Genomic DNA, 19996 nt, shown 5'->3' on the forward strand with positions numbered 1-19996 from the left:
ATCGTTTCCCGTTAATACTGCTCTGGTGGGAGGGGAGAAGCAGTCAGACCAAACTTTGACCTTCTCGGAGCTTTTTTTCCTCTTTGTTTCTTTGCATGAAAATGTTTCATACAGGCCTACCTTTCATTTCTTAAGCTGAATAATTCAGACTTTGCTGCTCCTAAAGCTGTTCCCAAAAAGAGCAGTTCGTTCCAGGACGTGGCTCTCTACCCTGTAAAAAGTTCCACCAGTTTTATGTCAGTAATGGTCAGTCTCAAGCCCTTCAGTTCCCAGCTAAGGGAGCTGAACTCCTAACCCCCGCTGCTGGAGCCGGGGCCCGCAGCCTGCTTTAGGTGAGGTGTTGGTGCTTGGTTTTGCAGATCCGAAACGTGGCAGCCAACCTGTGCGTGGACAGCAAGCACGGGGCCACGGGGACGGAGCTGAGGCTGGACATCTGCGTGAAGGACGGCTCGGAACGGACCTGGTCGCATGAGCAGGTATTTGGTCCGTGGAGAGAGCAGCAGTGTAAAACTGTTGCTTCTCTTTGCCAGTTTTTAAACGTTTAATTTGTGAACGATTGCTGACCTTAATGGCTTTTACAAAGTGCCCTTCAACATAACCTTGGAAATGCCAGCCGCCACCTCGGCTGAATGTTCTTCTTAATTTCCAAAAAGAATTGCAATGTCCAAAGAGGGAGTGGAGCGACAGGACGAAGGGGAAGGGTTTTCCACTGACAGAGGGGAGACTGAGATGAGATCTGAGGCAGAAATTCTTGGCTGTGAGGGCGGTGAGCCCCTGGCCCAGGGTGCCCAGAGAAGCTGTGGCTGCCCCATCCCTGGAGGGGTTCAAGGCCAGGTTGGACGGGGCTTGGAGCAACCTGGGCTGGTGGGAGGTGTCCCTGCCCAGGGCAGGGGGTTGGAACTAGATGATCTTTAAGGTCCCTTCCCACCCAAACCAGTCTGTGATTCTGAGGGCTTTTGGGTGTCCCATTCTCCCCTGCTGTGTCATGAAAACATGTTGATTTTGGTTCAGTTACCTGAAAATATTTTAAATATAGTACCTGGGGTTGTAAAGCTCCAGTGGTCGCCTGCGTCTATCCTTTCATCTCAGTAAGCTCCATAAGCAGTTATATTTTAAATTAATATGAGGTACAGGTGAGATAAATGGGTAAAAGCTAGAAAGAAAGAGTTTTACAAAGACAAGGGATGATAAAGAATCAAAAAAAGCTTTTATCTTGGTTGGTTAGGTAGAAAAATATTAAGTCTCAGGAGTACAGAGGAAAAGAGCTCTGATTTGTACTCATTGTGGCTGTGAGTGCCTTAGGAATGGGATCACGACCCACAGGTGTGGGTCTGGTCAACGTGAGCAAAGAGAATTGGGATGAAAAGTACAACCTAGCCATTTATTAGCAATTTTAGTGAATGTGCCTTTCACAGGGCAAGGTCCCAGATTAGAAAAACTTCCCAATGCTGAGGAGAAGGATTGACCTGGCAGTTGCACCTGGCACTTTGTAGAAGCATAAAAGCTCAGGAGAGAGGAGTGCCGAGGGGTATTAAAAGTGCTGAGGTCAAGAAGTCATTCTCCAAGGATACCGAGAAACGCAGGGGGAGGGGTGCGAGGGAGTGAAACCAAGGAGCTGAAGGATGATCCCAATTTAGGTAAGCGCCAACATGGGACAAGGAGAATTGCAGAAAGAAGGCTTCTTCACATAGCTACCAAAGATGCCAACGCTAGGTAAATATAATCCTGTTTTTTTTATGGAAGACGTCCAGTCATTCAAGCAATTAATTGAAGGAAGTTGTATGGTCCAGACTAGATCATCCCAGTGCTCTCTGACTTTAAAATCTGCAAACCTGAAGAGCTCCAAACCCTCCTCCAGAAGGGAGGGAGTCCTGAGGCTGCCAGAGACAAGAGAAAGGAGGGAAGAAAACTGGATGAAAAGGTGAGAGAAGAAAAGAATTTAGCAGGGAAAGCAGAGAAAAGGGAGAACTGAAATATCCTTTGAAGAAGTGAGTGCTTGTGAGGAAGGGGAAGGGATGCGAAGGGAGCAAGGTGGGGAGGAATCAGTGTTTCAGTGCACTGAATGCGATGCATTGCAATGTTTGGGATCAGACTGGATGTAAAGGTCTCATTCTGTTCTAATGCCGAAAAGTGACTTCACTAAAAGAAATAGGATTAAGCTGGCACGAAAGGAGTTCACCCAACCAGGTCCTCAGAGCGCAGAAGCAGCACGAGGAGGCCTCAAGCACGTCGGTGCTTGCCCTGCACTCCCAGGACAGTGTGAGTTCTGTCTGCCAGGCTGGTGTGGAGCACAGAATCGTTATGGTTGGAAGGGACCCTTCAGATCATCAAGTCCAACCATTAACCCAACACTACCAAGCCCACCACTAACGCATGTCCCTCAGCACCACGTCTGCCCGGCTTTTAAATCCCTCCAGGGATGGCGACTCCACCACTCCCTGGGCAGCCTCTTCCAGTGCCTGACAACCCTTTGGTGAAGAAATTTTTTGCAATATCCATTCTAAACCTCCCCTGCCACAACTTGAGGCCGTTTCCTCTTGTCCTATTGCCTGTAGAGAGTGATGTCCGCCATTTTCCTTTGCTGCCGGTTGATCAGACCCATGGAGCCCAAGTTTCCTTGAAGCCAGAAGTTAGCTGTGGGAAGACAGAGATGGAAGAACGGCAAGCTGTGCCATCCTTTCCTTCTCCTCTGGCTTTTAATTGTCTTCCAATGATTCTGTGAATTTATGATTCTATGATTCTCTCTTCTCAAGTCCCTCAGCGGGGCCAGGCAGTAGGTGGACAGGCATCACCCCTAAGATCACAGAATCACAGAATCTACATGGTTGGAAAGGACCCTTAAGATCATCGAGGGCAACCAAACAACCTACAATCTCTGCCACTAGAGTATGCCCTGAAGTGCCACATCCAGACGTTCCTTAAACACCTCTAGGGATGGTGACTCAACCCCCTCCCTGGGCAGGCTGTTCCAGTGCCTGACCACTCTTTCAGTAAAGTAATTCCTCCTAATGTCTAACCTAAACCTCCCCTGCCGCAGCTTCAGACCATTTCCTCTGGTCCTGTCATTATTCCCCTGGGAGAAGAGGCCAACCCCCACCTCTCTGCACCCTCCTTTCAGGGAGTTGTAGAGGGCAATGAGGTCTCCCCTCAGCCTCCTCTTCTCCAAGCTAAACATGCCCAGCTCCCTCAGCCTCTCCTCATATGCCCTGGTCTCCAGACCCCTCACCAGCCTGGTAGCTCTCCTCTGGACACGCTCCAGCACCTCAATGTCCCTCTTGTACAGCGGGGCCCAGAACTGAACACAGCGCTCGAGGTGAGGCCTCACCAGTGCTGAGTACAGAGGCACCATCACTTCCCTGCTCCTGCTGGCCACGCTATTCCTGATACAAGCCAGGATGCTGTTGGCCTTCTTGGCCACCTGGGCACACTGCTGGCTCATGTTAAGCTGGCCATCCACCAGCACCCCCAGGTCCTTTTCTGCTGGGCAGCTTTCCAGCCACTCTTCCCCAAGCCTGTAGCGTTGCTTGGGGTTGTTGTGACCGAAATGCAGGACCTGGCACTTGGGCTGCTTAAACCTTCTACAGTTGGCCTTGGCCCATGGATCCAGCCTGTCCCGGTCCCTCTGTAGAGCCTTCCTACCCTCAAGCAGATCAACACTCCCACCTAGTTTGGTATCATCTGCAAACTTACTGAGGGTGCGCTCAATCCCCTCATCCAGATCATCGATAAAGATATTAAACAAAACTGGCCCCAAAACTGAGCCCTGAGGGACACCACTGGTGACCGGCCGCCAAGAGGATTTCACCCCATTAATCACAACTCTCTGGGCACGGCCATCCAGCCAGTTTTTAACCCAGCGAAGAGTACACTTGTCTATGCCATGATTCGCCAGCTTCTCCAGGAGAATGCTGTGGGGGACGGTGTCAAAGGCCTTACCAAAGTCCAGATAGACAACGTCCACCGCCTTCCCCGCATCCAGAAGGCGGGTGACATGGTCATAGAAAGAGATCAGGTTGGTTAAGCAGGACCTCCCCTTCCTAAACCCATGCAGGCTGGCCCTGATCCCTTGGCTGCCCTGCATTTGCCGTGAGAGCTCACTCAAGATGATCCTCTCCATGATCTTTCCTGGTACCGAGGTCAGGCTGACAGGCCTGTAGTTCCACGGATCCTCCTTCTGACCCTTCTTGTAGATGGGCGTCACATTAGCCACCCTCCACTCATCTGGCACCTGCCCTGTTGACCAGGATTGTTGATAAATGATGGAGAGAGGCTTGGTGAGCTCTCCTGCCAGCTCCCTGAGTACTCTTGGGTGAATCCCATCCGGCCCCATAGACTTATGTGCATCTAGGTGCAGAAGCAGATCATTGACTACTTCCTCCTGGATTATGGGTGGGCTGTTCTGCTCTCCATCCTTATCTTCCAGCTCAGGAGGCTGAACACCCTGGGGATAGCTGGTCTGACTATTGAAGACGGAGGCAAAGAAGGCATTCAGTATCTCAGCCTTCTCCTCGTCCTTGGTTACAACTTTTCCCCCAGCATCCAGTAAGGGATGGAGATTCTCCCTGGCTCTCTTTTTGTTGATGTATTCATAAAAACTTTTTTGGTTGTCCTTAATGTTAGTGGCCAAGTTGAGCTCCAGCTGGGCTTTTGCCTTCCTAATTTTGTCTCTGTATAACCTAACGAGATCTCTGTACTCCTCCTGAGTTGCCTGTCCCTTCTTCCAAAGGTGGTAAACCCTCCTTTTATTCCTAAATCCCATCAGAAGTTCCTTATGCATCCAGACTGGCCATTTTCCCCACCCTTTAGACTTGTGACACTTGGGGACAGCCTGCTCCTGGGCCTTTAAGATTTCCTCCTTGAAGAGCGTCCAGCCTTCCTGGACCCCTTTGCCCTTCAGGACCGTCTCCCAAGGGACTCTCTCAACCAGTGTCCTGAACAGGCCAAAGTCCGCCCTCCAGAAGCCCAAGGTGGAGGTTTTGCAAACCCCCCTCCTTACATTGCTACGAATTGAAAACTTGACCATTTCATGATCCCTAAACCCAAGACGACCTGCGACCACCACATCTCCCCCTAGTCCTTCTCTGTTTGTCAACAGTTGGTCTAGCGAGGAAGCTCCCCTGGTAGGCTCCCCTACCAGTTGTGCCAGGAAGTTCTCTTCCATGCACTCGAGGAACCTCCTAGCCTGCCTGCTCTCTGCTGTGTTGTATTTCCAGCAGATAGCCAGCAGGTTGAAGTCCCCAACCAGAACAAGGGCTGGCGATTGCGAGACGTCAGCCAGCTGCTTATAGAATACTTCATCTGTCTCCTCATCCTGGTTGGGTGGTCTATAGCATACTCCCAGCACATATCCCTCATTTCCCTTCCCCTTCACCCTTACCCATAAACACTCGACTTTACCATCACTGGAATCTAGGTCTATACAATCAAAACACTCCCTAATGTACAGAGCCACACCCCCGCCTCTCCTTCCTTGCCTGTCCCTTCTGAAGAGCTTATAGCCATTCATCGCAGCATTCCAGTCGTGACAGTCATCCCACCACGTTTCCGTGATGGCAACTACATCATAGCTGTCCTGCTGCACAACGGCTTCCAGCTCACCCCGTTTGTTGCCCATGCTGCGTGCATTCGTGTAGATGCACTTGAGCTGGGCTACCGATTTCACCCCACCCTTGGCCCTTTATCCCTGGACTCATTACTAGTGGGCCTGGTTTTATCCCCTTCCCCCTTCGATACTAGTTTAAAGCCCTGTCCATGAGCCTTGCTAACTCTTGGCCTAGTAGCCTTTTCCCCTTTTGGGATAGGGTTTTCCCATTCTTAGCAAGCAGGCCTGGTGTCCTGCAGATCAAAGTATGATCACTGAACCCAAAGCCCTGCTCGTAGCACCAGTTTCGGAGCCAGGTGTTGATCCGTCCGATTTTCTTGTTTACCCATTCGTCAGTCCCCAAAACTGGAAGGGCAGAGGAGAACACAATTTGTGCTCCCGAACCCTTGACAAGCCGTCCCAAGGCCCTGAAATCTTTCTTCATTGCCCTATGGGCCCAGCAGGTGGCCATGCAGCCTGCCCAGCCCGCTCTTCTCTACTTGGAGGTAGAGTTCAAGTCCGAAACATGGCGTCTCGTCTTTGTGCGGGGCGCGTGTCGTCCGCTCATGTCTTAGCACAACCAGCTGACGGACCCCAGCCAGGCAGCCAGCCATGGAACAGGGCTGTCAGGCTTTCCATGGTATCAAAAGGGCCTTTGTCCTCCGGACGGCCCCAAGCCAATGCCTCTACCAGACAGTCATTCTTCGGGCCCTGTGCCAGGCTGTCCTTTGCCCAGTTACTGCGTGACAGGGCTGGGCCACATCAGAAGCTGAAGCCTGGGGGTGTTGCTCGGTTGTAAACGCAGAGGATGGGGATGTGTTTTATGGTCTCTGAGGTGAGAGTGAAGGCGGAGGAGGAGGATGAGTAGAGGGTTTCTTGGTAGCAGCCCCGCGGGCTGCAGGTGAGGAGCAGCCTGCTGTTTGTTAGTAACCTGTCTGGAAATCCAGGTGCAGCCTTGTTTCGAATCACCAAGCAGGCAGGAATGGACGGAGGGGTACAAAAGGCCTTGTCCGTGTCTTGTGAAGTTGGGCGCAGGAGGCTCCGAACAGCATAGGTCAAAGGAACAGCAAAATCCAGAGGGACGGGTAGTGGCAAAGAGGAGCACTATGTACTCGGGACTTCAGCTGAGAACATGGAGCACTGTTGCACGTTACGCAGGGGAGAGACAGACAAGTGTCTGTTCTACAGACAGCTGAAGGAAGCCTCGCAATCGCAGGCTTTGGTTCTGATGGGGGACTTCAATCCCCCTGATACCTGCTGGGAAGACCACGCAGCCAGGCACGCACGGGCCAGGAGGCTCCGCCAGTGCATTGGTGACAACTTTTTGACACAGAGGATATACAGAATAATACAGAAGTAAATAGGGAGTGGCAGCAGCTAACAGAGAGAGCAAGGGCTTACAATGAGATACACAACAACAAAAAAGCAAATATTTGGATATATGCTTGTATTTTTGTGCCTGAAGGCTGAGAGAAATGGTAACGCCTCTGAAATGCAGCACTTGGAGGATAGTACGGCGAAGCCCATGGAAAGAAGATAGCTATCATAATGAAAGGGTTAAAATCTGGGAAACACAACAGAAGTGTTGAGGATCAGGCCCATAGGAGGCCCAACTCCAGTTGGGATTTGCAGATGCTGGTTCCACCATGGTGGAGCAGGGTGCTGGGGAAGAACCAGCCGTGGGAGCTGGGGTTCTCCACGTTTGTACTGCGGAAAATCAAAAGTCATGCCAAAAGCCGAAGAACAGCACTGACACCAAAAAAAAAGAAGGAAAAACCAAACCCTGATAGCTCTCGGCAGAGCTTCTCGGTAGCGGTTTACAACCTGTTCTCTGCGAGGACTGGTCTGTGGGAAAGGAAAATGTACTCTGCATCCTTACATTTGGTGCTGTCAGACCTGTCACCTCCGTCCAATGATGGAAAGGTGTCAGTGTCACAGCATCATTTCAGACAGCCGGCGTCTGATGGAGAAAGATTCCTCTATTAAGTGTGAGCCCCTACAGCTCCTCGTGGGCAGTGGGAAAACGGGCTTTAACAAGCTGCCTGTAGCTCGCAGGGCTGGCGGTAGAAAGATGGTGATCATTTGATGTGTGCTGTCTGGGGGGAAAAAGGCAATCGAGAGAGGGTATGCTAAGAGTGTCCCATATAAACAGAAAGAAAGTGTTCACTGAACATGGGAAAGACGCTGCGATGGGAAGATCTCCCCGGGTTGCTTCTGCAGAGCCGAACGAGAGCTGGGGAGCCGTCGCCAGCAGAGGTTTTCTGAGTCCTGGCTCGCTGCAGCCCGAGAGCCTGTGAGTGCAGCTGTAACGGGGGCAGTACGGGCTTTAACACACATTGTGCCTTCCTGGCACAACATCCCTGGCCTTATTCCACATCGCCATCAATGCGCTTTGTCCTGGTTTGCACGACACAGGACTAACTTCTAACGCTTGGGGAAACTGCACTTTTAGAAGACTCTAGTGTCTGAATTCGTGAAAATATTTACTTTATAGCCAGCTAGGCTCTGTGGGATTCAAGGTCTCGGTGTTTTTGAGCTCGCCAGGTGCAGGGTTGAGGAGGAGCGAGACCCGGGCACTTGACCCAAGCTGCCAACAGGATTATTTCATACCACGAACAGCACATTCGATATAAATTAGAAAGTTTGCTGCATAGTTTCTCGCTCTCCCTTGATGGTGGTGGTCCAGAGAACTCCTTGCCCTGGTGACGGAGCCCTGAGCCCTTCCCTTCCTCCCACAGCCGCAGCGCTCGCAGGGTCCCACATGGGCTGTCCCTGTGGGGAGTGCAGCTTCCTGCTGATGGAGTGGGCTGAGGATAATCCTTGTATATGTTATATTAGTATCAGGATCAATATTGGTTCTTTATCTGTATTATCTTTATTATCTTCACCTGCTGGAGGGTAGGAAGGCTCTGCAGAGGGATCAGGACAGGCTGGATGGATGGGCCGAGGCCCATGGTGTGAGGTTCAACAAGGCCAAGTGCCGGGTCCTGCACTTGGGTCACACCAACCCCATGGACGCTCCAGGCTGGGGGCAGAGCGGCTGGAGAGCTGCCCGGAGGAAAAGGACCTGGGGGTGTTGGTCGACAGTGGCTGAATATGGGCCAGCAGTGTGCCCAGGTGGCCAAGAAGGCCAACAGCATCCTGGCCTGTGTCAGGAATAGTGTGGCCAGCAGGACTGGGGCAGTGATGGTCCCCCTGTACTGGGCACTGGTGAGGCCCCACCTCGAGGGCTGTGCCCAGTTTTGGGCCCCTCACCACAAGACAGACGTTGAGGTTCTGGAGCGTGTCCAGAGAAGGGCAACGGAGCTGGTGAGGGGTCTGGAGCACAAGTCTGGTGAGGAGCGGCTGAGGGAGCTGGGGGGGTTCAGCCTGGAGAAGAGGAGGCTGAGGGGAGACCTTCTCGCTCTCTACAGCTCCCTGAAAGGAGGGGGTAGCCAGGGGGGGTCGGGCCAGGGGACAAGGGGAAATGGCCCCAAGTTGAGCCAGGGGAGGTTTAGGATGGATATTGGGAACAATTTCTTTATGGAAAGGGCTGTCAAGCGTTGGAAGAGGCTGCCCGGGGCAGTGGTGGAGTCACCACCCCTGGAGGGGTTTAAAAGCCGGGCAGACGTGGTGCTTAGAGATATGATTTAGTGATGGTCTTTGTCAGTGTTGGGTTGACGGTTGGACTCAATGATCTGAAAGGTCCCTTCCAACCTAGGTGATTCTATGATTCTGTGATTATTATTGTTAATTATTTAGTCTTATCCTATTAAATCTATTTATATTTCAATCCTTGTTTTTCCTTGTTTTCCCTGAGTCCCCTTCCCGTACAGGGAGGGTTCATCAGGTGATAGAATAATTGTCTAAACGGCAATAAATTGTCACGGGCTTTTTCAAACCATAACAGCTTTAATTGCAGTTGGCATCACTTAATTGCACCCAGGCAGGGTCTCGTTGAACCAGCAACCAGGATGAGGAGTGGGGAACCGTTGGCCATGTGCTGTTAGATGTTTTTTTTCTGGTAATAATACATCGTCGCATTGTCTGTTTTCCTAGCTCTTCACATTTGGCTGGAGAGAAGACATCCGCCCCGGGGAGCCGCTCCACACCAGGAAGTTCTGCTTGGACGCCGTCTCGCACAGCAGCCCGGTGACACTCTACGACTGCCACGGGATGAAGGGCAACCAGCACTGGAGCTACAGGAAGGTGGGACCCGCTCCGGAGCGTCCCCGAGCATCAGCCCATACTCAGTTTAGCGCAGGCTTGTGTTTTCCCATCAAAGAGGTTATGTTTTAAAATCCACCCCCATCTTACTCCAATTTAATTTCATGGTAATCTCCCCAGAGTATGTTCCTTCAGAGCACTGGGCTATTTAGGTCAAATTTAAATGAAAATGGATCTGATCCAGCGCAGAGGGTGGCTGTGCTGGAACTGCCCCCTGAAAGGTGTTTTGCCATTCTGGAGCTTCAGGATGCTTGTGGCATTTTAGCAGAAGCACTTTGGAGACGTTTTCATCCAACGTGACAGCAGCAAGAAACGCTGCTCATGAGTTAAATATTATTATTTTACTGTGTTTTAAAGATTACAAGTGGCAGAAAAATCTCCCTCAAAAACAAATAAAAACCCCAACCAAACATTAAAAGCACTGCCGTAAGCCCAAAGAAGGCAGGAGTTTATAAATGAAAGATAAGCAGCTTAGACACTACTTTGATCTGCCACGTTCCAGCCCATTTTTATAAATCACTGGAAACAGGAGGTCAAGCTCGAGACTGCCAGAGCCTGACTGGGGGCAGAAAGCCCTGGCAGGGCTACCGAGTTGTTGGTGGTGTTAGGTTTTTTAAATGGTCGATCAGCGAGTTCCGTATTAATGATTTCACTAATAAACTCTGTTCCACGCGGGATAAGGACAGACCCAGCTCTGGCGCTTCTGGTGCCCGCTGTGCCTTCCCCACCCCCTTGCTTAAGCTGAGGACCAAGGGCCAGGAATTGGACTTTGCCAGATAAAACCAACAGTGCTTTCTAGTTTGAAATGATATATAGTGGAATAATATAATATATTATTATATATATAAAATATAATTCAGAACTATTAAAAACAGTTTCGCCCCAACCCTTTTTCTGAGTGCCTGCTTGTTAGCCTCTGCCTTTTTACCCTGTTTACGTTGCAACTGGAGATTTTCTGGGAGTGTAATCCCTTTGAAACCGAGGTGTTGCCTGTAATAAAGTGAGAAGGTCTGGGCCAGCTATTTAGAGGACATAAATTATCGTGGCCGTATTGCTGCATATCTGGCTTTATAATGCCATAATAATACCTTCTTGCTTCAAAACCCTTCCAATTTATCTTTTTGCCTACCCAAGCTGCAAGAAAGAAGCTTTCATACCTTCAGCACTTCATTGGTGCCTGATGTAGCTGTTCGTAAGACAAAATGCGGGTCTGGAGCTACCCCCTCTATAAGGCTCATCACCTTTCATGTGGGCAGAAATCAGCAGATAACTAAAGAAAAATGACATTTGAAAAAATACACAGTGTGATTTCTATTAAATCCTCTGCACAGCTTCATTTTTCATCTCCAGAAGGCTGACAGGGCTCGTATAAAAATTCCCACTGCAAGGCAGGCATTTCCATCTCAGCAAGAAACACCACAAAGTTTTGTCATGACGGAAGCACCGACACAGCCTTGACTGTAATACCACCCTGACAGCAAGCCGATTAGTTTGCATAAACCTTCAAATGAAGAAACTGCACTGGAAAAATAGAATTACGTATACATGGTTTTCTTTAGGCTTAGTTTTAGTTGGGCTACCCAGCAAACAGGTTTTTAGTGTTTCACACAGTCTGTTTCATCAGATACAGGGGGGAGTTACATTAGAGATTTGTGGTGGTACAGCTCTACCTCCAAAATCCTCACAATATAATCCTTATCTAGTTATGAAGACGTCTTGGCAATAGGATTTATAGTGTTTCCCCCCCAAAAAAAAACCCAGCCTGTGGAAGAAAAGGATGTTACATTGGTTTAACTGCATCTCTGCTGGAGCCTGTTCTGTAGAGGGTGCTCTGCTACTAAACTTGCACCCCCAAGAACTAGGTAGTGGTCTGGTTAAGCGAGAAGTGCCTCCCTTTAGCAAACAGCGAGCGGGTCAGCAACTCAGGCCTGTTCTCGGCACCGCGTACGGACACTGTGGCTAATGACCTAATGGTCACCGATCCCTCTGCCAATAATGCTTCCCATGTTGGAGCAAAAATGACCTTGTTTGTCAGTATCTTACAAGATGCTTAATATGAAGCGTTTCTTACCACGCTGTCACACTGTTCCTGTAAAACTAGAAGAGGGTTTTATTCTTTTAAGGATGAGTCTCTTCTCTTGAGCGTTCGCATCCTCGAGCCACTGGTAAGGAGAAGTTGGGGCTGTGACGAGATTACAGAATGCTGCAAATACAGGTTGAAGCCAGGCACTGTTTTAAGATTCCATATTCTGAGAGCATAGAAACCCCGACAACCTCTATTTGGATACTGGCAAATAAAAACAGCTTAAATATTTTAGTGGCAAGTGGAATACATTAATGTTTTACTCTGGGTAAGGAGTGCTCTTCTGAAAAAATTTCCTTCCAGCTTCTCCCTGCACTTAGTTTCTCGTTGCAGTGCGGTCTCAGTGTGTGCAAACTGGATTCTTTTCAGATAAATAGAACCAAAAATACCACTAATAAACACGTGTCAGAAAACTATTCTTATTCCCATACTGCTAATCACATATGCGGCTGCGCGTTAAACTACATCCAAGCAACTACTTGGAAGCCTAGTAAGTCTGTGATATTAAATAATCAGGTTTTTAGGACCAATCCAAAATATTGGTCTATAAGAAAGCAGCCAGGTATACCTTTAAGGAATCCCTGTAAGCGGCGATGGAGTAGAATGAATCCCAGTCATACCATAAACTCTCCTGCGTGTTGGAGACAGAAGAAAGTGAGTTTAATACCGGGAACAAAAAATACTGACACCATAATGGGGCTCCCATCAATGATGGGAGCAATGTGAGAAATCAGATAAATGTGAATAACCTGAAATTATTAGAGATCTGGGAGAATAGCGGCTTCCCAACCTCAAGCCGTTTCCTCGACTCTCTTTGAGACTCCTAAGCATGCCAGAGCCAAAGATCAACAGTGCCTACGAATTCCCATCCCTCCCAGTGAAGGAATACGCCGCTGGTCCTCAATGTAGCATCGCTCTGGTTGACAGGTAGTACATCGGGTCTGACAAAGTACGATCCCATTGATGTGCCCTGGTCCCGCTAGTGCTATTTGTAGAGCACAGGTATCCGAGAGAGGGCTCTTTCAGTAGGTTTTTAAAAAGAAACAATTGTGCAAAATCAGTTTCATTGTACAATAATACCCTGAGCCTAGTGATTCTGATAGTCGTTAGGCTGACAATGTCAAAAACCATGCCCGGAAGAGCGTGGTTCGCTCGTCCTCTCCTGACAGCTTCAGGGACAAGCTGTAGGAGTGAGTTCTCTCGTCACACAGTGGGTACGTAGATTATTTCCTCAGCCAACCCAAGACGTGTCATTGTGATAGTGGCTTTTATCATTTGGACATCTGTATCTGTCCTGACAAAAGTGCGCTGGGGCTACCAACTAATTTCAGATAAACTACTGCAGCCACCAGCTGATAATGGCTTCCAGTTGCTATTGACCTTGGCCATCGTTACAGCAGTGACCTGGGAGAATTGAAAGGCTCCGTGGCTCATTACCAACCCCCTGAACTGTCGAGACCCATTATCTTATCACAGAATGGAGAAGTTTCTTCTTCTGCAAATAATCTTCAGGCTTGCCTTCATGCAGATGAAAAAAAAAAATCGCTTTGCTGTTTTCAGATGTTAGAAAAGTCTCCGCAAGAGCTCTTGTGGCTTTTTAATACTGTTGTAAAGAGGGATTCATATATTTCTCTTGGAAAGTTCTTCTCGGGGATGCACGCAACTGTTACCCCTCAAAGTCCTGAGCCTGTTTCCATTGAAATCCGTAAGAGCAGCAGGCTTTGACCTTAGGTCAGCGTAAGCTTGACGTGATAAATTAATAGGCCTTTATATACGGCTAAGTCAGCCAGAAGTTTTTCCAGAGTGGTAACTGTGTCCCTGTTCTTCAAAGACACTCTTCTCTCCTAATAACCAGGCTTCCTAAAAGGAAGCACCAGCAATGCTTCACTCAAAGATGGCATCCCCTGGACATTTCTGTGAGAAGACAGACGGCCAGAAAGGCCGGGGTGTTTTTCATAGCACGCTTTTTGTTCTGAAGCAGTTTCCTCTCTTCTTGAACCAGCTGTCCTATTAAAGCTTCTCGTGTTCCAACTCCGGCTTCCTGATAGCGTGACCCCCGTGCCCAGCCAAGACAGAAGGAAGGCCAGATGCCACCTTCCTCTGCTGGGTTCCAGCCCTGTCTGCTGGGCTCAGCCGCAGCCCTGGGGAGGGCAGGCATTGTGGTGAGCACCAGCGCTGGTGGAAGGTGCCCTACCACCATCACCCTCCGCCACGGCACGAGGGGCTTTTCACCTTGCCATCTTGCACGTGTTAATAGGGAAAAAAAGGGCATTGGACTTGACCAATGTTTCATATCCCCCAAAATCAATTTCATCTTAAATTTAAAAAAAACAACCTTCTTTTAACAAGTATTTTTAAATAGCTACTGTTTCTTGTTGACTTATTGTGTTATATTTGGTTTCGTCTTCCTACTTCTTTTTTGAATGCAGGGTATTTTTAGTTAAAGTGACGTCTCTGTGTGATTGTTGCTCAGCACCCAGACGCCTTTCAGAGTTTTTAATCACTTGCAATTTGACAAGCAGCTTCTTTTTTTTCCCCCCTCTCGCAAAGCGGGCAAGCGGGCACATCCTGGGGCAGTATTAAAGTACTGGCAGGGCATGTTTGGCACGGAGGGGAAAAGCCTGGATGGGGTTTACCGAGACTCTGATGAATTTTATTCCAACAGACGCAGTAAATGTCTGTCCCCTGGAAGATTTCAAACCGTCCAACCGCTCCCACGTCTGCCTGTCCCAAACACTTGCCTATGTGAACTCATCATAAATATTCTTAATCACGCTTATCTTCACAAAGCCTCCACAGGGAGCTAAAAGAGGGTTAGGATTCCCTCCTTGGTCGGATGGAGGGTATTTCAGCGGCTGGTCTCGTGGAGGCCATCGGCAGAGGCTGCAGTTCATGGGGTGAGAACTGAGGGCGTCAGTCCTGGCTCTGTCCGTCCATCACGCCTCTTCACTGAATAAGTCGGTTTTGACATCTTCCTCGAGTTGAGGTGTACCCATGTTCCAGACAGACCGTTACAGATCCTCCTGCCCAGGAGCGCGTTGGAAATGGTCAAAACCAAATCCAAACAACAACAAACCCCCCCACTTTTCAGGTTCAGACATTTACATGGGGTCCAGGCAAGCACATGATACGCACAGGTCGTTAAAAGACATTCTGTTTTTTCACTATTTTATGTGGTTGTTAGTTAAAGACCAGAAGATGTCTCCTCATTCTCTCCTGAGTCCCCAGTTGCAGGACGGATAATAACCCAAGGGAAAAAAACCACTCCATTCTCTACAGCCTCCTAATAACGGCTGTGGTTATTGCACAAGGTTAGCGCACGGAGACCACAAAATCATTTCAGACAGGGCCGTCTTAATCCGTGTTCTGTAAAATGAGAACACTTCCAGTGACCTGGCATTTGCTACTTAATTCTATTTATTTTTTTTTTCATTCCTGTAGGACAAAACTTTGTTCCATGCGGTAAGCAGCAGCTGCATCGATTGCAACCCAGCCGAGAAGAAGATTTTCATGAACAGATGTGATCCTTTATCTGAAACTCAACAGTGGATTTTTGAACATATTAATACGACTGTTTTAGAAAAATTTAACAGCAAGGCCAGTTCCTAGAAAGAAGAAGAAAAAAAACAATGAACACACCCAATTACCGACGGACTGCAGACGACATTTTCGCCAGCATCTGGGTCAAAGGAGTCAGGAATTAAATTTCCTAGATCCAGGAAATCTGTTCTGAGGCTTAAGAAAATGCAGGAGCCAGCGTGCTGTCCCTGTGGATGTACAGGACCTGAAGAACTTGGCCACGAGCCTCGCCGGATGCTGCTGAGAACTTCAGGCTGAAAATTCCCTTGCTGGTCAAGGGAAAAACTTTGTTTAAAAACTGTTTAAAAATACTCCAAGTTAATAAAGTAAAACAAAACTCCCGAGTTTCTCAGGTGAAATCCTGCTGCAGTGAGTAGCTCAGAACAGACGCTGTGGTTTGGGCTGGGTTTGTGGTGTGCACGACGGCTACAGGAACCTGAAGAAATCCCAGGTTTTAGAACTAAACGTGCTGGTAGAAGAATAATGACGTCCCAGCACTCCCTAGACAAGATATATGCTCTGTTGACATTCTCTTAATAAAAGGTTGGGTTAAGCAGGTTTAACCCTCAGAACTGCTGCAATTAATTTTAAATACCTCCCTCTTACATTCCATTCATTACCAAAATAGGAACGGTAGAATTCTTAGGGTCTAGAATTACACTGTAGTGAAGCATGAAATAAACTGTAAGGTTTTTTCCCCTCACGTTTCCCCCTTTCAGGAAAAAAAAAAAAAGTAAAGCAATCAAATTTCTATACATGATATATTTAGCAACTGTGATTCAAATCGCATTGTCACACAAGGTGAGAATTATTTTTTTTCAGTGACAAATGTAACAGCAGCAGCTGCAGCATAATGGAAGGCTTGTGGACCAGCTACCTTTTGTAAAGGTAGAGTCCTTACCAAAGTATACGTTACATTGAAAATAGGCTGAAAAATGGACATGGAACATGCTGGGTGCTGTCAGAGTGTAGAAGTCCGTGGTGGCAATCAGGTGAACTTTCCAGAGTTAGGAAGTGAATGGCATGGTAGATCTCACGACGGAGGGAACGAGAAGTGCAAACAAGCTCAATGTCGCGATATTTTGGTGCTTTGGGCACAGTTCAGGGTCAGACGGGCTTTTGTCACGTTGATGATCATCGTGGCCCGTGGAGTCCCTCAGACCCACCAAGCTGTTGGCTTGAGAGGCCTCTGAAGCTTGTCTGGGGGAACGATGGTTCCTCTCAGCAGAATTCAGCTAATTCTGATGCGTGGAACATAATTGACAGGTTTGGGATTTTTCAAGGTAAGAGCAAGTATAAATTTATATCAAGTAAGTACGTGGCCTGCTTTAACTTGCAAGATGAATTCGCAGATGAAAATGCAGACAGATCACATCTCTGAGGCGTGGCTGCAGCAGTGCGCTCAGGTTCCAAAAATACCCTCCGTGATTACGTGGCTTGTTCTGATGCTGCTGGAGAGGTGGCTGACAACCAAAAACATCCGCCCCGCGTGGCGGGAGGAGGGGGACTGTGCTTTCCTTGCTGCTCCTTAAGCTGCCTTCGTGCACAAGGAGCATCGATTGCACCCAGAGGATGGTCCTGCCGTCAGTAACCGCGTGTTGTTTGATGGCAGCGCCTCGTGGTTGTAGATTAAGACCCAAAAATGTGGGTCACAGGAACTTTTTAGGAGGGGAATGAGATCCTGTGGCATTCAGGATGCACGCACTGGGAAGACTGTGAAACGCATCCATACACTGAGCAGTTGCTGCAAGTTAGAGATCTTTCAAATAACCCAAAAGAAATGTGTGTGTAGAGTTAGACTTCTCCTTTTAGTATTTTAAAATAAGCGAGCTGGTTTAGGTATTGTTTAAATTCACTATGAAGATCGGGAGCACTCAGGAATGGACGCAGAAGGGCTGCTGTGCAAGGCAGCTCGGATTTGTTCAGCTCCCGGTACCCAGAGCGTCAGCCTTCCCCGGTGCCGCGCTCGGAGCATCGGTTATTTGCAGCCTGAGCATGAGGAAGGAGGATTTGGATGGAAGAAGAAGAAAGTGGCTGCCTAAAAATGTAAACGCAGCCCTCGAGCTGCTGCTGGTGACTGGCCCCAAACTGTCAAAAGTCCTGGCAGCAACACCGTGTGCCCAAAATAGAGGAGAATTGCTAAAGCAGGTGAGCGATTTCCATTATGCACAGACTGGTGGGGCTGTATCTCTCCGTGTCTGACTGCATCTCGCTGGTCTGGGTTTGAAATGTCTAATGGGAAGCAGGCTGCTGTGGGAGCAAAGAGCCCCCGTGCCTGTGACATCCCTCCCTGCGCGACGTGGCACGGCCGAAGCACTGCCCGAGGAAGCCTGCCCCTTCCTCGGCGCCGGGCGCTAATTGTAAGATCTCGCAGTCCTTGGCAGGAAACAGTCCACGTAACTAATATTCAGATGTTCGGGGGGGGAAAATATGATCTACGTAATGTTTTCAGGTTTTGCAGGCAAAAAATAAGGAAAATATATTGGAGTTTGTTGTGAGTCAGCAGTGAAACGAGTGTTGATCAATCTGGAAATACAAAGGTTAAATGAAGGTCCGTATCTTGAGGAAAGTTTAATGAGAATTTGCCACAGCGCAGCATAAAAACAGACACACACGCATGTGCGTATATACACACGTACGTGACCAGTGGGAAGAGGCAGATGGAGGAGAGAGGTTTGTTTTCACTTTGTGGCTGATCTTTCAAATATTTAGTGTATCCAGAACTGCACAGAAAAAAAACTATAGGACGTATTAGCCTAATACTGAAGGCGGTTATCTCACTGTTTTCAGCTTAAGCAAATTTCTCATTTTTTAAGAACTGACGGAAAAAGCCCCGGCATGCAGCTTCACCCCAGCCATCTGTAGTCCCTCCTCTGGGCAGAAGGTGGCCCTGGGGCCAGGGCGCTGCAGCGCGGTCGGGGTGAGGGATCCCCAGAATGGGTGTGAGTTGCTAAGCACGGGGCTCCTTCCACAGGAAGTTTTACGACTAATAAATGATCATCCCTACCTATAAATTAAATTCTGTCTTGGGTGTTCTCCAGAGCTTTCCGCCGATAACTATTTCATCACTAACTTAACATCCAGCATTTCTTCAAGTCTTCCCGCAGCCATATCTTTTCCACCCAACAAACTTCTGAACAACTTGAGAGGATGGGCAGATATATCTTCCTCTCATCTTTCACCGGGAGCGTTTAGCTTTAATATGCATTTCTCCAAAAGACTGTGATGTTTCTTCGCAGAATTAAAAAAAAAAAAACAAACCAACAGATAATTCTGAATACATTTGGAATCTCGTGCACGGGTAGCATCAGCTGAGGTGGGCTCATCATTTGAGTGGAGCTGTACTAATCCGCCCCAGCTGGTGACTTGCTCAGGGTTTTTTTCAATTAATTGTTTTATGGTTGAGAGGGCTTTAATCAAGAAAAGAAGGTCTTTGTATCTTGAGAGTTCATCAGCACCTACCCTGAACTTTTCCAGTTTAAGATTGTTGGACTCTTCTTTTTTTTTTGTGGCCAGCAAATGACTACCACAGGAGAGAGGAACTGGAAAGGCGGGAATAAACACCGAGCACAACTAAAGCTCTAAAATGCTGTGTTTCCCTGGATATATATATAGTGGTTTTAAACTAGAGCAGGGTGGGTTTAGATGAGACATTAGGAAGAAGTTCTTTCCACTGAGGGTGGTGAGACACTGGCCCAGGTTGCCCAGAGAGGGGGTGGAGGCCCCATCCCTGGGGACATCCAAGGCCAGGCTGGACGAGGCTCTGAGCAACCTGGTCTAGTTGGAGATGTCCCTGCTACTGCAGGGGGGTGGGACTGGGTGGCCTTTAGAGGTCCCTTCCCACCCGACACGTTCCGTGATTCTGTGGTTCTATTCCAGAGTAGGGGAGAGGGCCTGAGGGAGGCGGGAGGAGCTGGGAAAGGTTTCACTGTCTTGTTGCAGAGACGTGACGAGACTTCACTTTCCATTGGGCACAGCCTGAGCCCAGGAAAATGAGATTGCCTTAGAACAAACATTCTCCAACAGTACGGATATTTTAATGATGTAATGCCTGCTTCCCAGGGGTTATCGGTTTGCGAATAAATGGCCTGTCGCTGCTGAACAAGGTCTTCCTCGTGGTAAAGCCAGGCTGAGCCTGAGGGGAAGATGCTGAGCACTTCACAACCGCTGCCGACCGGCAGCTTCCAGGCACCGCATCTCCATGAGCTCGGGGAAATTCAATGCCACAGAAAATCGAAGAGGAAATGTCTATAAATAGCTTAATCAAACTGATTTGGTGGGTTGCACCTCTGTAAGAGTGGATGTCACCTTTGTTTGAGTTGTTTTTTTTTTTTAAAAAAAGTCATCATAATCAGAATTTATTCACAATCTCACTGCTCACTTCTGCAAGGGACTGCGTGAGTGGGACCCTTTTGAGCTGCTGGGGAGACGGGGATGGAGCGTGGCAGCGCCGGGGGCCTGGCAATGCGGCGGCCGCCCGGTTTCTGCTTAAAGAGCATCGATCTTTAATGCTGTCGGCCCAGCGTTTGCCAAGAGAACACAGGATG

General features: G+C 48.6%; 1 protein-coding gene across 2 annotated transcripts in view; it reads left to right on the forward strand.

Moving 5' to 3' along the window:
• GALNTL6 (polypeptide N-acetylgalactosaminyltransferase like 6) overlaps positions 1-15695 on the forward strand; it is a 451077-nt gene extending 435382 nt beyond the window's left edge. For both annotated transcript variants that reach the window (XM_054204217.1, XM_054204218.1), the window contains 3 exons: positions 360-476; positions 9620-9769; positions 15312-15695. In XM_054204217.1, the coding sequence (XP_054060192.1) occupies positions 360-476; positions 9620-9769; positions 15312-15479 (435 nt within the window). In that variant the 3' untranslated portion in view covers positions 15480-15695. The remainder of the gene's footprint in view (positions 1-359; positions 477-9619; positions 9770-15311) is intronic.
• The last annotated feature ends 4301 nt before the right edge of the window (positions 15696-19996 follow it).

Source organism: Rissa tridactyla, chromosome 5 (assembly GCF_028500815.1).
Source record: "Rissa tridactyla isolate bRisTri1 chromosome 5, bRisTri1.patW.cur.20221130, whole genome shotgun sequence".
NCBI lineage: Eukaryota > Metazoa > Chordata > Aves > Charadriiformes > Laridae > Rissa > Rissa tridactyla.